The sequence below is a fragment of the Delphinapterus leucas genome, chromosome 2 (genome assembly GCF_059928025.1).
Source record: "Delphinapterus leucas isolate spDelLeu-1000000601 "Yukka" chromosome 2, BTC_Dleu_Yukka2, whole genome shotgun sequence".
Lineage (NCBI taxonomy): Eukaryota > Metazoa > Chordata > Mammalia > Artiodactyla > Monodontidae > Delphinapterus > Delphinapterus leucas.
Window position 1 is genome coordinate 17,653,837 of NC_143130.1, and position 16,813 is coordinate 17,670,649.

At 38.3% G+C, this 16,813-nt stretch overlaps 1 protein-coding gene across 20 annotated transcripts in view; it reads right to left on the reverse strand.

Moving 5' to 3' along the window:
• Positions 1-16,813, reverse strand: part of PARD3 (par-3 family cell polarity regulator) — a 642,085-nt gene that overhangs the window by 248,241 nt on the left and 377,031 nt on the right. For all 20 annotated transcript variants that reach the window (XM_089906476.1, XM_089906474.1, XM_089906475.1 and 17 more), the window contains 2 exons: positions 8,352-8,540; positions 6,865-7,035 (listed from right to left, as the gene is read on the reverse strand). In XM_089906476.1, the coding sequence (XP_089762602.1) occupies positions 6,865-7,035; positions 8,352-8,540 (360 nt within the window). The remainder of the gene's footprint in view (positions 1-6,864; positions 7,036-8,351; positions 8,541-16,813) is intronic.

Sequence of the window (16,813 nt, forward strand, 5' to 3'; positions counted from 1 at the left end):
TTCAAAGAAGACACCAAAATAAAAGAACTGCAATATTCACTTTGTCGTTTTAACTGCAAAAAATGTTCTTCCATCCAACAGAACTCAGTCCCGAGTAGGGACAATTGTGTGGGACGCCCTCAACTCCATCCCTAAGAAAATAGGAAAGCCTTTACATCCATTAAAGAAAACTAGGTTGCAGCAAGATAACTCATACTGGGGATCAGCATAAAGTGATACAGTCTCTTCCCAGAGTAATGTGGAGATACGTGTCCCAGGCCAAAGAATATCCTATATTCTGTGACCAGGCCATCGATTTCACTTTGTGGTCACTATCCTCACAAAATAGTAAGTTAGGTGAATCATAAAGACTCATGCTGATCAGTATCTATCAGAACTTCATTTACAAAGACACAAAAATTGGGAATTACCCCATATCTATAAACAATGTAATGTAGTACGCTCTTAAAAAGATATTCAAATGATCATATATTGCTTTTATAATCAGAAAACAATAAGTGCTATTCAATAACAAAGAACTGGATATTGTCCAGTGAATATGCTTCATATTATACATTTGGCTTACTCTTCCTAGGAAAAGGTAAAATATTGGTTTCTTTTAAAAAACTAATCCATTATCTGTGGGGCTTAATAAAATCTCAAGTTCTTTTAAGTGTACAATAGTGGGTCAAATCATGTCTTTCACATAAAGAAAACGTACCCCACCATCTCAACTAGAAACGGTGAAAAGCTGGCATAGATATGGCCCTAATCCCCTCCAGCAAACCTAAACCTGGGTCCCAGTTAGTAATTGGCACGATCTTACTATCCGATATTTCAGTCTTTATAAGCTTATTCTATTCTATCCCCAATTCCTGGCACAGAGCAGGCGCTGGGTGAATAATTGGATGAATAAATTCATTTCTGAGTGAATGACTCAGAGTTTCCTTAAATCAGTTTCGAGATCTCATATGTATAGGCCATGTGGAAGCGGGCCTTTAAAGCTAAGGGCACAGCACAAGGCTGAAAGTAAAAGAAAGTTGATGGAGATTACAATCACACATTGCAGAAAGGACTAACATCCGAAGGACTAGTTAACACAGGACAATGAATAGTAAGACAGGGTCTAGCTTTCTTTGGAGAAGAGTGGCTGGAGTTTCGGGGTTCAGTTCCAGGCTCTGCTTTCACGCAGCACTACAGCTAATGTCCTCCACGTTCCCATGTGGCTAACAGCACTGACCAGAGGATGAAGTAAGCCTGGATGTGACAGACCCAGGACGCGATGGCCTGCCTGACGCTGGGACTCATGGGTTTACTATCCACCTCTTCCCAACACAGCCAGAGTATCAACTGCTTGAACCCCACACTCACAGGCAATCAGACCCTCTCATGTGCATAAGAGGGATGGACACCTTGCTTCTAAATTACTCTGCCACTACCTTGGCCTTGCAGCCATTAAGCACCTCATTTGGCTTCTCTGTATTTATTTCTTCATATATAAAATAAAGAGAATCATAAACGATACCTTAGGTCCCTTCCTATTCTAATGTAGCTTTCTAAGAGAATTAAACGTAGAGAGAGAATTCACTTTAAAGTAGTCCTTGGTCAGTTCAGTAAGTTTTGCCAAATTGATAAACCCATGTAATGTACACCCCTCTCTGGATAAAGGGCATTGCCATCACCTCATTAAATTCCTTCCTATTATTTCCCACTCAATCCCAACCCGCCCAAAAGCAACCAATGATATTGTCATCCTAGAATAGTTTTTCCAGTTCTAGATTTTCATATAAATTAAATAATAATAACATTAATAATAAATAATATAAAAATTAATAATCCCAATTGGTAATCAGTTTGTCCATTGCTATAAAAATTCCTGCTGGGATGATTAATGAGAGTTTATTAAATCAATAGGCCAATTTGAGAGAACTGATACTTCAGTGATACTGAGTCTGCTGATCATATATCACTCCACTAATTTAGGCCTATTTCATTTTTCAGTGACGTTTTATAGAATTACGAGTACAGAGATTACCTGTGTTGTTAAATTTATCCCTAAGTATTTTATGATTTTTGATATTACGGTACATGATATTGATTTTTATTTTACTGTCAAATTGTCTATTCCTAGTACATACAAATAAAATGGATTTTGTACATTGGCCTACTGTCCTATGATCTTGCTAAATTCACTTACTTGTTCTAAAGTAATTGCCTTGTAGATTCCTTAGGATTTTTTACGTAGAAATCATGTTATCTGGAAATAAAAAGTTTTATTTCTTCTTCTTAAAAAAAAAAGTAGTCCTTGGTGACTAAATTCCTCAGCATGGGGGCTAAGAGAAAACTTACCTGGTCTTATTCTCTATTGGTACCAAGGCAGGCTTTATATGAAATCATGTCTAACAAAGATATAATGAGGTGACTGCAAACTAGGTTAAATTGCAGTAATTCCTACAAATACTAATTTCCTTGGAACATTTAGAATTATCATAATTCTCCTACACAAGTTGACTTTCAATACCCATTTCTCAAAGTTCTCCTTCAAAGTCCTCAACAAATTTGTCCTTTGCAATGATACCAATGTTTCTGCCTCCTGCTTTATGTATTCTTTCCAATGGAAGAGATGCCAAAAAAGTTCATCCATCCTTCAGGAGCACAAAACAAAGGAAAGCCATTTCTTTTCTCTCTCTTTTTTAAAGAAATAATTACTGCTTATGGAATGTTTTTAAATACTTAAGTAAGAGCATTAGAGCTAAGGAAAGTGAAGGAAATCCAGAATCACTGCTAAAATATTAATTCTGTTACCTTGCCTTGTTAGAACTTCAGTGTCTAACAGTAACTAAGTTAATTTTTTTCTTCTAAAAAGGCTCGACTCTCTGGGATTATTTCCCTCATCATTCAGTCCATGTTTAGGTGTCAGCCTTGGGTTGGACCCCAGTGATGGAGAGATGAACAAGGTCCCAGCCATCTCAGAATTTGCAGTTCCCACCAAAGAAAACCAGAGAGGAACCATGATGGTGTGACAGCTGCTGCCTGAAGGTGAGTACCCAGGGCTACGGAAAGGCTTTGGAGAGAGGATACTGAAATCTAAAGGCTGACTTTTCTAGAACAAGGAGCAGAACTGACTCACGTGGAAAATCCAGAGGTGAAAGGCAGCATCAGACATCTGAGAAATTTCAGGTCGTGTAAGGGACAGGCTGGTGGACACAGGGGCTGGTTTGTGCACGTCCTAGTGGCCACGTGATGGAGACTGGCACTCATCCTGGAAAGGAAGGAAAGCTCCCGAAGAGATTTCGGCCGGAAGTGACACGATCAGTTTGTTTTGTGGGAAGATGTGCCTTACTGCTGTGTAGGCAAAATGGGTTGAGAGAGAAGTCCTTCAGGGAGCTGCAGCAGAGAGCCCGGTGAGAGGATGGGGTAAGGGTAGGGGGATGGAGAGGAGTGAGGGAGGAGAGAGATTCCAGAGGAGGAGGCAACAGAGATAGGAAAGGCATTTGAGAGGTCAGAGCCACCCCAGATTTCCAGCTTCTACAAGTAAAGAAACAGTGGAGCTATCTCGGGGGGAAGGAGGACAAGGTAGATGAAGAACTGAGGGAGGAATGGGTTTTGGTGGAAAAAGCATAGGTGCCTGAGAGACATACCAGTGGGCATCTCCATGGGTGGCTGGACAGAGGGATCTGGAACTAGAGTAGAGTCCTGAGCTGAAAACAGGACCATGGGATTCATCATAAGGAAAGTGGTACCTGAAGACCAAGGAATGAAGGTCTCCCAGGGAGCATGTGAGGAAGAAGACACAGCCCAGAGAACGCCTTGAGGAATACTAACCAAAAACGGAACAGGCAGAAGAGAGCAAGCTTAAAGGAGACAGAGGGCCAGGGAGAAGCAGGAGAAAAACGGAGAGAGCTGGCAGGAAAGGATTCAAGAACGAGGCAGTGTTCACAGACTCCTGGGAAGTCAAGTGGAAGGGATTGAGAAGCATCTTCTAGAACATGTCTCAAATGTGCTGTATGGGGACAAAGACCAGGGAAGTGCAAGGGAAGATGGTATTTCGTGCCGAGAGTTGCCAATTTTGAAGAAAACATACTAAGATAACAGACAGCACTTCCCGCATATAGAAGAGGGCAAGGGAAGAGGTGACAAAGCACAAAAGATGTTCTTCTGCGAATTTTCATCTTCTCTAGCTTGAAAATAAGTATGCAAACCCTTGATTTAAAGATGAGTTAGTAAAATATAATTCTGTGATATTGTCAAAGGCCGGACCACACGGCTGACAGATGGACCCAGGAGGAGAGAACTCAGCACATTATTCTGGCCTGAGGTTCATCTGCGACAAGACACCCTATGCTTATATCAATATTTACGGTAATATAACTTACACGTACCCTTCCAGTAATTCAGGGAGATGTTTCTGCAAAGGTACTATATAACTACAACGGCAGCAAAGTCATGTCTTAAGACTTATGGGAAGCTGAAATGAGCTCTTCTGTCTTCACAGAATCCTTCAGTTAAACCCTGTCAGTACAAAAGGCTTTTCGCTGGTATTACAAAGAGAGCACAGCACTCGTGATAAGATTTTTTTTGACATAATTGCTTTATAAGCTTACTGTATCCTAAGAAATGGTAATAACCAGCAATGTATGAAAATGATATCGTAAAGAATATTGAATATTAAAGTCTATTACTGCCTCTGTTCCCTTACTTAAATCATTTTCATTCACATAAATTCATATGCAGAAGTGAATGAGACAGAGATATTGCAGTGGGATTCCAATTCCATGTGTTTTATAGGGCAACAGGGGATCAAATCAGTGCTTTCATCAAAACGTTTTCAGGTTGGTATAGGTTTGTTTGGGGAACCACCTGAGCCAGACAAAAACACGTCTGGATTCAGGATGCTGCCCTTCAGTCCGTTTCTTACATTTTAAGTCCCCCTATAACATTTCAATGTTTCTCTCTAAAGGAAAACTTTGAGAAATTTTAGTTTGTTTTTAAAGAGACTAAGAATATGATCTATGGTCCAGGAGAACGTCCAGAGAGGGAACTCCATCTGTCTGTATTCACCACCTTATCCCCAGGATCTAACTTATTTTCTGAATGTAGTAGATGCTCAATGAACATCTGTCACACGAATACAGTCTTAGGGTATGTGAAATTATTCCATTTTTGAAAAAGACCTAATAAAGAACACTGTGTCTTGTGAACTTACTGTGGAGAATTTTTCACATAGCTCTTTGGAGGACTTACATTAAAAACATCAGTTGGGCTTCCCTGGTGGTGCAGTGGTTGAGAATCCGCCTGCCAATGCAGGGGACACGGGTTCGAGCCCTGGTCTGGGAAGATCCCACATGCCGCGGAGCAACTAAGCCCGCGTGCCACAACTACTGAGCCTGTGCGTCTGGAGCCTGTGCTCCGCAACGGGAGAGGCTGCGACAATGAGAGGCCCGCAAACCGTGATGAAGAGTGGCCCCCGCTCGCCGCAACTAAAAGCCCTCGCACAGAAACGAAGACCCAACACAGCCAAATAAATAAATAAATAAAATAAATTTATAAAAAAACAAAAAACATCAGTTAATGATTTGGAAACCAATAAAAATTATCATTCAAGAAAGCCAATCCCGTAGCCTACCCTGAGGGATTAGCATTTATATTTATAATAAGAAAGTACATGTTTTACTTCCCACAGTTTTCCACTTTGAGGTTTTTAGTTAAGGTGACACTGTTCTCTTGTTGTTGTGGAAACTAATTTGTTAATTAGCATTAAGCCGCTCTCCATTTGGAAAATAAAAACAAGTGTAAAAATAAGTCTACGGTCAGTAAACTTTCAAAATTGGTCACCTCTCCACTGACTACCCACTGAGCACAAGGGTATGTGGCAAAATCCTATTGTATTAAAGGATCGGATGAGCCATCATCGATGGCTTGCTTTATATATTAAACACAGATTTTAAAATTAAGAAAAACACCTAAGCAGTTTGGATATACTTTCCAGTTTGTACCATTTGCTAATCATTTTCTCTTAGCTGATTTAAAAATGTGAGGAGTTGAGCATCAATAAAAACAAAAACGACAAACGTTATACTTTCAGCAAGCAGGTCCCACCTGCTTCCTAGAGGTGGCACATACTTTATAAAAATTCTTTGAAAACACTCTTTTTCAGGTTCTAATATTAATTAACAAATCTGTATATAATTCCCTTTACATTCTCAAATGGCCCGCTATGCAAGTCTACTTGGTATGTTTTTACTATTTGGGAAGACAGATGATCACGCCCTTTGGGAGAGGAAACCTTCCCACACATTGCCTAATTACAGACGGCAGCACATGTGCAGAACCCACTGTGGTTTTATGCAGGAGATACCACTGAAAAGGCAGCCCCTCCGGAGGAAAATACTCAGCCCTACAGTGAAGGAGAAAGGGGGCCAGGGGGTAGGAAGGGGGGCTTACACTTCTGACAATGTCACAAGAGAAACAGACTCTCCCCTGTGAGGGGCTTTATAAGAGGCACCCGTTTTAGATAAGCAAGGGAACAAGCAATCACTTCAATGTTTCTCCCTCCTGGTTCAACACCGCTGAACAGAAGAGAAAGTGCGGGCTCTAAGCAGCAAGGCGTGGCCCTGTTTCTTGAACCCAGCTAAAGGTGTCTTCGAGATCCCAGTGTTATCTGCTGAAGTGGCAATAGAAATATTACTGCACACTTAGGGATATTTTGATCACAGAATTAAGAAAACAAATCACAATCCACTGACAGTACAATAAACTCTAGCCAGCAAACATAATTGAGTCTTTCAAGGTAAAGCCCCTGGACCTGCCATTCTTGGCCCAATGTTAGGGAAGAACTTGGTCCTACGACCATTTCAGATGCCCCTTGTCTTTCTCATTCTTTACCTCGGTGCCTTTGGTTATTCTCCTTGCCACAATGAGCTGGATCATTCCTCGCTTGTTCCCTTCGGTGGACATGGACCTCCGGAGGGTTTCCATGGCATCCTGGTTTGTCTTGCCCAACAGGGATTCTCCATTCACCGCTATCAGTTGATCGTTCACCCGAAGCCTCCCATCCTGGGAAGGAGGCAGGTTAAAAATAAGTGCCATTAAATAGTCTGTGATAAAAGAAGCTGCTTTCCCTTTCGTTAAATAAATAAATAAATAAATAAATAAATAAAAACAAAGCAAAAAGAAAAAGAAAAGGGCTTTAATACTAATGGATTATGCCCAACTGAACACCAGCATAATAATGTGTAAGCGGCCCTTGCAGCCTGTGTCTATTTCAATCATTTATACATTTGTAAATCAAGTCATTATCATAATCTGTTTACCAAAATAGCATACTAATTCATAGGACACAAAGTGGTTACTTTCCTGCTTCCAGAGACACCCAGAGAGGTTATTTACACCCAGGGAGGTTATTCACAACGTGCAGAAGCTCCAGGCTATTAGACAATTGCAGAGAAGTGCCCCTTCACAGAGAGCCAGGAAATTTTCTCTAGACTGGGAAACAGAAGTGACCCATGGGAGGGGATGAGAGGGGAAGGGAAGAGAGTAACCTTCCCAGTAGGTTAGCTCTGTGCCAGAACCTGAGCTAAGTCTTTGCAGAGATAACCTCCATTTCACCGTAATGACCATGGGCTGTGAATTCTGTGAGACCCAAAACGGGGAGTCGAAGATACGAATTCCTCTCAGTGAGAGATCACTGAGATTGCACTAGTTGTTTGATCATGGATGGGGTATTAGGAAGAAAACAGAAAACATTTAAGTGTTACAGGGTATCAGAATACGCTACCCCAAAACACGCCACTTTGGCATGGGGATTATTTTAGCAGAAGGCAACTGAGAAATGGCAGACACAGGAAGGGGGACCTGTCCTCCCTGCGTCTGGCTGAATGTGGGCATAAGGTTCTCCTTGTGAAGGTGCCCCCTCTCTTCTCCAAAACCTGGAAGGGGAGAATGACCCTCACCACCAGAGACAGAGGTGCACTGAGATGAGCCTACAAAATAAGCCTCTTCTACCATCGGTTTCCTTCATACATTTACCATCCCACTATTTACCACACCTGGAAGTCCGAACCCTCTTTCTTTGTCTAATCCCTACTCCACAATTTATCAGCATTTGCTAAAATGGTATATAAGCTTCCAAGTCTAACTGCTTCTTTAGGTTTTCACTTTTCCTGTGGAGCCCCCATCAATCAAATTTGTAAACATTTTCTCCTGTTAACCTGTCTTTTATCAGTTTAATTCACAGGTCACAGAAACAGGATCTAAGAGGGTAGAGGAAAGAATTCGCCCTTACTGCTTCCATGTTTCCAAAATAAGAATAGGGCTGTAATTAAACATTTTTGTGAATGAGCATAAGCTTGATAATGTTGACATTTGCTTACTTTAGATGCTGCTCCTCCATTAATAATGGACTTGACGAAGATTCCTAAATCTGCGTGGTTCTCCTTTGACCGGTTACCTTTGACACTGACGCCAAGACCAGCAGATCCTGAATCATTCAGCGGAACTTCAAACGTCAGAAATTCCCTGGTGCCATCAGGTGTGAGAACAGTATCCTCATCTTCTGCTTTCTAACAGGAAACAAAATTGCGCGTTATATTCCAATGTTTCTTTCTGTTATTTTTAAGGGCTGCTAACGAGCAGTTCTTTACTCATAACAGGCACAGTATCTCCACCAAAGTTCCACAACAAGATCCATGATAACAGTGCATCTGCATCCCCTCCAGATGATTCCTGGAACCAGCTGCTAATATTTTTATGCGGTACTTGTTTCAATACTGAAACAAACCTAAACCAGATTCTGAGAAATATAGGGAAAAAAATGTAGCAGAAGGACTAAAGTCACGCAGACTCAGAGTTTTGGTTTGTTTTTTTGTTTTTTGTGGGTTTTTAAAAAATCTCTTTATATATTCTAAACCACAGGAGAAAAACAGTAACAGCAGGAAATCAAAATAAATAAATATAACTCATTTGTCCCTTTGTTTTTCACTAGAATTTTCAATGTTATTAATAGTTTAATGTTCACTAAGGGTGCATCATTTTATTCACAAACAGTAACAAATCCTGATGATACAAAGTCAGCAGAAAAAACGGTATTCATTTTCAGAGAGTCACTAGAGAGTTTTAACCTTCGACATCTGTGAGACAAAGTAGAGATAAACAACATTAGAGAAATTTTTTTCCACAGTACTGTATGATACATCTGCAGCTGGGGATATTATTCAAGCAATATTGTTTAATTAAAGAGTTGTACATGCCAGCTTTGACTTCATAATTGTAGCCATCGAGTGCATAAGGAGACTGTTGCAGAACCCGACACATTTGAGATACACGAACTTTTGCTCAGCTCCCCTAAAACAGCAGGGAGGAAATGAATGCTTCAAGTATAACCTGATGAAAGGCAGTGAGATGACATATAAAAATGTCGGACACCGGAAGAGGAAGCCATCTGCCTTCTGTAATCCTCTTTAGGGACCCCAGCTCTACACTGGCCATCTCCAAATAGATAAGGCCAGAGTTCTTTATCAAATTCAGCATTTCATTTTATGTCACATAACAGACGTGTGGCACAAGCTCTTTGAATCACAACTAAATGCCTCATCTAGTCCTACAACTTTTCCTCCTTCTCTTTTTGTAATTTTGGAATATTTCTCCAGCACCCACCTATTCATTCAAGCTGGAAGTATCAAATTACACTTGAAGAATGGTTCAACATCTAATGGTTCAACATCTAATGGTACATAATTAGGCTGGAATATAACGCATCCTTTAAAGATAGCACTTTTAAAGAATGTTCAATTACACACACGAAAGTCTATTGCAGAGCAATGGAAATGTAGGTAGACTTCAGTTTTTTTCTTTGTCTCTGAACACATTTTTTAAAATTTTCTAATAATTACCAAAGTTAACATAATAATGATAAAATAATTTTTAATAATAATTTGGAGATTTAACATGCAATCTCAGATATCTCAATTAGATGAAATAATTTTTGGAAGTATAGAGTGTATCAGTAAGAGATTTTTAAAAAAGATTATCATAATACAAAAGATATGTTATTTTTAAATCTCCAAATCCATAATAACATGATTTTTTAAAGTTCCTAATTTACTAATATTCATTGTTAACATTCTTTGTGCCATCTCAAAAGATAGCCTCATAGTTATCAGGACAAGGTGTTTTTAAAAAAATCATTAATATGTTAAAAACAGGAAAACTATATATATAATAAAGAATATTACAGAAAGAACAACTTGAAAAGATACAGAGGGATAGTATGTTAACTATACAAAGTAAATACATTTCAGTATCAAAATCAAAATAAAGCCTATACCTGCCCATTATAAAAGCCTTTTTACACTTAGAATATTCCTAGAGAATTACAGCTCAAATAAAATCAATGGATTTGGGAGAAATAAACATTAGATACTCACATCAAAACATTAACATCATATTTACTATGCATCATATTTACTATGACATACTTACTATTGACATCATATTTACTATACTATCTTTATATACTTGTTTTGCTCTTAAAATTTTATTTTCATCCATATGGTTCAAAACAATTCAAGAGTAGTAAATAAAGACCTTGTGTGAACGAATACAGCTACTTCAATATAAAATCTGTTTCTGATGTTTGAAATACAAAATAGTATCAAAACACACCACAGCCCCTCCTACTTTAAATTCAGAAGTAACTGAAAGATAAAATTCACTCTGTGAATCAGAATCAGTATTTATATTCCTGGGAAAGTTGCACTTGAAAAGACACGGAAACCAAAGATAGTCCTTAACTGGGCACATTTAGATCTGATCATTCAGTACGTTTATTTGCCTCAAATCTGGAAGGTTCTCAATTGTCACTTACTGATTTATATCGTTTGGCTTTTTAACGTTTACTGATTTTGACATTTCCATAACATTTTACAAAGGCTTAAAATTCTCATTTTTCTTCTACTTGAAAAATCAAGATAAGGAGCTGACTGAATATATGAAGAGAAATTTTAATCAAGTTCGAGTCACTTCCTGACGTGCCCTGCTCTGAACCTGTCTTAAAGGAGACTGTGTTCTCCATGGGAAAGTTTCATTTCTTATGAAAACTGCAGACGGGAATAATATTCTTTTTCAGCTTTCTTATCAAGTCTTAAGTCATTATTATCATTAAAAACATTTAAGTGATAGATTGTACTTTTCCTTTGATATTGCATTATCAATCTATTTGGCTCTTGACATAAGACTGAAATTAATTCCAACTTTGAGAACTTAATTCTCTGGCAGCAAAATGTTTTAAAAAATCTGCTCTTTAAAAACCATTTTTAAGGCTACTTTATAGAGAATTTTCCCAAAATCTTACTAGTATGGGGATCTCTTCATTCTGATATAAAGGAGAAGCTAATTTTCTATCACCTTCGATTGTTACTCCATCCAGATTCTGTACTATCTCAACCGTTTCTTGAGTCAAGTTCTTTCTAAGGAAACATGATGAATATTTTGTTTCCCTTTAACTTGCTCCTCAAGCCACTTGGACATGAATGTCACTCAAGTGCACATTATGTCCCTCATGTACAGACATGTATGTACCCCAAGTGATTTTCTATCAGTGCAACCTGTCATGTTTTCCCTTGGCCATTACTCCATTGGCATTTTTGCCTTCTAATATCCAGAAAAACAGGGTATTTTTGCTAAGCATATTAGAAGCAGGGAACCTACTGCATGGGCAGTATGAAAGCTGTTTACTTTCCCGCTATCCTCAGAACAGCAGAAAAGATACACACATATCTGCAGCGAGACAGAAAAACAGCCACAAATGATCAGCACTAAAGCCCAGTTTTCCTGCCTCTCCAAACAAGCCCCCACTGCTAAGGGGAGGCAGCTGGCCCATAGGCCACTCTAAGTCTGCAGTTAATCTGCAAAATGGGTAACAAGGAAGTAAAAGTTGATTATATTACATGGCCAAAACATAATCGTTGGGCAGAGATGAGTGCTGGGATGGGGATGACGGGCTAGGAAGGAAAACCTTATGATGGATCTTAAAAAGCAATTATGCCGTCATATTCTCACACTTAACACCTGTTTTCATACAAGTTAAAGAGAAAATACACTTATTCTATATCTCGAGATTAAATAATATGCAGGTAGAGCAGACAACTGATAACAACCAGTTACGGTTTTAATCAAGAGGAGGATTTTTTTAGAGAAGTTATCGTGTTTATTTCTTTGCATAAAGGATTAACCCTCCAGTTGCTTTAAGCTACGTATTTTAATTTATCCCATATGTGAGATGAATGTTTATGCATGATATTTGTGTTGATATTTTAATTATTCTTATTAGCAAAGTTAAAATGTCACATCTGGCTTTATTGTGCTCTTTTCTGATTTAAACAGTAGACGTAAAATAAATAACATTTAAAGAATTTTAAAATGTTTTGCTTGATGCTACAAATTCTGAGGGAAAAAAAAACAAACAGGTTTTGTACAGTTGTTAATCTGTAATGTGAAGCCAGAAAAATCCTTACTCAATCCAAGAAATGTCACACAAACCCAAATTGAGGGACATTCTCAAAGTAATTTGCTCTTCAAAAATGAAAAGAAGGGCTTCCCTGGTGGCGCAGTGGTTGAGAGTCCCCCTGCCGATGCAGGGGACACGGGTTCGTGCCCCGGTCTGGGAATATCCCACATGCCGTGAAGCGGGTGGGCCCGTGAGCCATGGCCACTGAGCCTGCGCGTCCGGAGCCTGTGCTCCGCAACGGGAGAGGCTACAACAGTGAGGGGCCCGGGTACCGCAAAAAAAAAAAAAAAAAAAAAAAAAGAAAGAAAGAAAAGAGAAACAAAGGTAAACTGAAGAAATGTTCCAGATTAAAAATGACTAAAGAGGCATGACAACTAGATGCCAGGTGTGATCCAAAGGATTTGTTTCTTATGTATTCGTTCATTCATTCACATCTGCACACCATGAAGGACACTAACTGAGACAATGGGTAGTACAACACTGTTAAGTCAATGTTAATTTCATGGCTTTGGTAACTAAACATGATTACATAAGAAAATGTCTTTGTTCTTATTAAAGGTAAAACTACCATATGATCTAGTACACACACTAAAGATTTACAGATAAAGGGGAGTTACGTCTACAATTTATCTCAATTCTGGAAAAACTTATATAGTAGGAAGGAAAGGAAGAAAAATTACAGGGAGGGGAAAGGGGGGGATGGAAGAAAATTACATATCAAATGTGGCAAAATATTAACAATTTGAGAATGTGGGAGAAGGGTATACTGGAGTTCCTTAGGCTATTCTTAAAACTTTTCTGACAGCATGATGTTTTAGAATAAAAATTGCACGTAGTAATTAATCCAGAATAGTTTTGCTATATCTAATAAAACAGTTCTTATTTTAAAAACAGACATTACTACCAACATAATCTTTAAAATAACTTGAGTTCAATAACAAAAAAAATCATAGAATAAATTTGAAAGATATTAATTTTTACCACTATACAACAAAAGGAGGACAATAAAAAATAACTAAGCTATGTTCCCCAAAGGAAAATACACCAAACATTAGGAAATCCTTAACTTATTATAGTAGAAGTAGGGAATTCCAAATGAATCCCCTAAAAACTGATAAGAGATTCACTATACAAAATCATTACTATTCTTGTAAGATCATGAAAATATTATTCTATCCCAATCTTGGAATAAGATTGTTTTAAACTAAGTTTGAGTCATTTGGATTGAAAAGTATTTCATTGAGTCATGACTTTAAAATAGGTTTGAATATTTAAAGCACTAGAAACAGAACACATTTTATAAAATTCTTTGTGATAATAGCGACATTAGATGCTCAAAACCAAACTACTAAGGTCAGCACATCATTAGCTCGTGACAGTATAAATCTTCAACAAAAACTCAAATTAGAGAACTTTGTACTCTTTCATCTGTGTTACCTAGGATATTGAAATTAATTTACATTATAGGCCTAAAGAAATGTCTGATGATCAGTTTATCCCAAATAACTTATACAAAGTTTTGGATGAAGATGTAACAACCCGTAATTCAGTCCCCCACTTGGGGCTCCCTATTTGCTTTGTCTGACTTGACTATTTTTCCCAGCTTTGTTGAGGTATATTTGACATATAACACTGTAAATTTAGGGTGCACAGAGTGTTGATTTGGTACATTTATATATTGCAAAATGATTACCATCACAGCTTAGCTAATACACCTCCATCACACCACAAAAGTACCATTTCTTTTCCGTGGCAAGAACATTTAAGATCTACTCTCCTAACAACTTTTGAGTATATGACACAGTATTCTTAACTATAATCACCATGCTCTACATTAGATCCCCAGAACTTACTCATCTTATAACTAGAAGTTTATACTCTTTGACCAACATCTAATACATTTATTTATTTTATTTTTGGCTGCGTTGGGTCTTCATTGCTGCGCGCAGGCTTTCTCTAGTTGTGGTAAGCAGTGGCTACCCTTCATTGTGGTGCACAGGCTTCTCATCGCAGTGGCTTCTCTTGTTGCGGAGCACAGGCTCTAGGCGCGTGGGCTCAATAGTTGCGGCTCGTGGGCTCCAGAGCACAGGCTCAGTAGTTATGGCGCACAGGCTTAGTTGCTTCGTGGCATGTGGGATCTTCCCGGACCAGGGCTCGAACCCACGTCCCCTGCATTGGCAGGCGGATTCTTAACCACTGCGCCACCAGGGAAATCTCAACATCTCCTTTTTTCCCTCACTCTCCTGGTCCTCGCTACCACCATTCTTGTCTCTGTTTCTATGAGTTTGGCTTTTTTAGATTCCACATATAAGTGATATACAATATATATATGTATATATATAACATGTATGTGTGTGTGTACACACACACACATATATATGTATATATGTATACACACACACACACACACACACACACACACACACATCGTTATCCATTCATCCACTGGTGGACATTTAGGTTGTTTCCACATCTTGGCTATTGTAAAAAGTGCTGCTGCAATGAACACAGGAGTGCAGATATCTCTTCAAGATCCAGATTTCTTTTCCTCTGAATAAATACCCAGAAGTGGCATTGCTAGATCATATGGTAGTTTTATCTTTAATTTTTTGAGATAACTCCACACTGTCTTCCACAGTGGCTGCACCAACTTACATTCCCACGAATAGCACACAAGGGTTCCCTTTTCTCCACATCCTCACAACTTGTTATCTCCTGTCCTTCTGATGACCATTCTAATAGATGTGAGGTGATATCTCATTGTGGTTTTGATTTACATTTCTCTGCGGATTAGTGATGTTGAGCACCTTTTAATGTACCTGTTGTCCATCAGTATGTCCTCTTTGGAAAAATGTCTATTCAGTTCTTCTGCCCATTTTCTAATCAGATTGTTTATCTTTTTGCTATTGAGTTGTGAGTTCTTTATATGTTTTGGATATTAATCCATTATCAGATATATGATTTGTAAATATGTTCTACTATTCCAGAGGTTGTCTTTTCATTTCATTGGTTTCCTTTGCTGTGCAGAAGTCCTTATATTTGATGTAGTCTAATTTGTTTATTTTTACTTTTGGTGTCAAGTCCAAAAATTCATCACCAAGACCAATGTCAATGTGCTTACCCCATATGTTTTCTTCTAGGAGTTTTATGGTTTGGGGTCTTACATTCAAATCTTTAATCCATTTTGAGTTGGTTTTTGTACACGGTGTACAATAGAAGACCAGCTTCATTCTTTTTCATGTGACAGTCCAGTGTTCCCATCACCATTTATTGAAGAGACTACCCTTTCCCTATTGCATGGCTTCTCTGTCATAAATCAATTAACCATATATGTGTGGGTTTATTTCTGGGCTCTCTATTCTGTTCTATATGTCTGTTTTTATGCCAGTATCAAACTGTTTTGATTACTATAGCTTTGTAATATAGACAAATCAGGAATTGTGATGCCTCCAAGTTTTGTTCTTTCTTAAGATTGTTTTGGCTATTAGAGATCCAATAGATTCAATATGGTTTCAGTGAATTTTAGGGATTTTTTTTTCCTATTTCTGTGAAAAATGCCATCAGCATTTTGACAGGGATTGCACTGAACCTGTAGATGGCTTTGGGTAATATGGACATTTTAACAATATTAATTCTTCCAATCTGTGAGTATGGAATATATTTCCATTTATTTTTGTCTTTTTCAATTTCTTTCATCAGTGTCTTACAGCATTCAGTGGGCAGGTCTTTTATCTCCTTGGTTAAATTTATTCCTAAGTATTTTATTCTTCTTGGTCCTACCGTAAATGGGACTGTTTTCTTAATTCCTTCAACTGTTTTCTTAATTTACAGTGGGGTCAACATGGTCGGCGTTACTTGATACACCACAACCATTAGTTTAATAAGTCTATGACCATGCTTATTGACTAGCTCATTAAATTTCCAAATCAAGATTATAACCTGTCTGAAGTTAGCTTATCAAGATGCTTCCTGATCTTCAGGGAGGGTCCCCAAATCTCCTCAATGTATCCTTGCAGTTTCTACAGGGAGATCTCACTAACTCTTAGAATGAATGCTGAATTCTTGACATTTAATCATGTTTTATGTCTTATCCGTATGGTCTAGTATCATCTCTGAACACTATTATTTTCTAAAGCCCTACTTCTATCCAGTAGCTCTGAATATGTTTTATGTACAATTATATTCTTACATGGATCCTACCAAAGAGTTCTTGGGGGCCTTCCTAAGCAGGTCTGCATAGTTCTTTGAAGCCCAAAGAAGAAACTGGCACTTTGGTAAGTCAAGGCCTGATAGCCTGTAGGTAAATTCACTACTTCATTGTGATGGTTA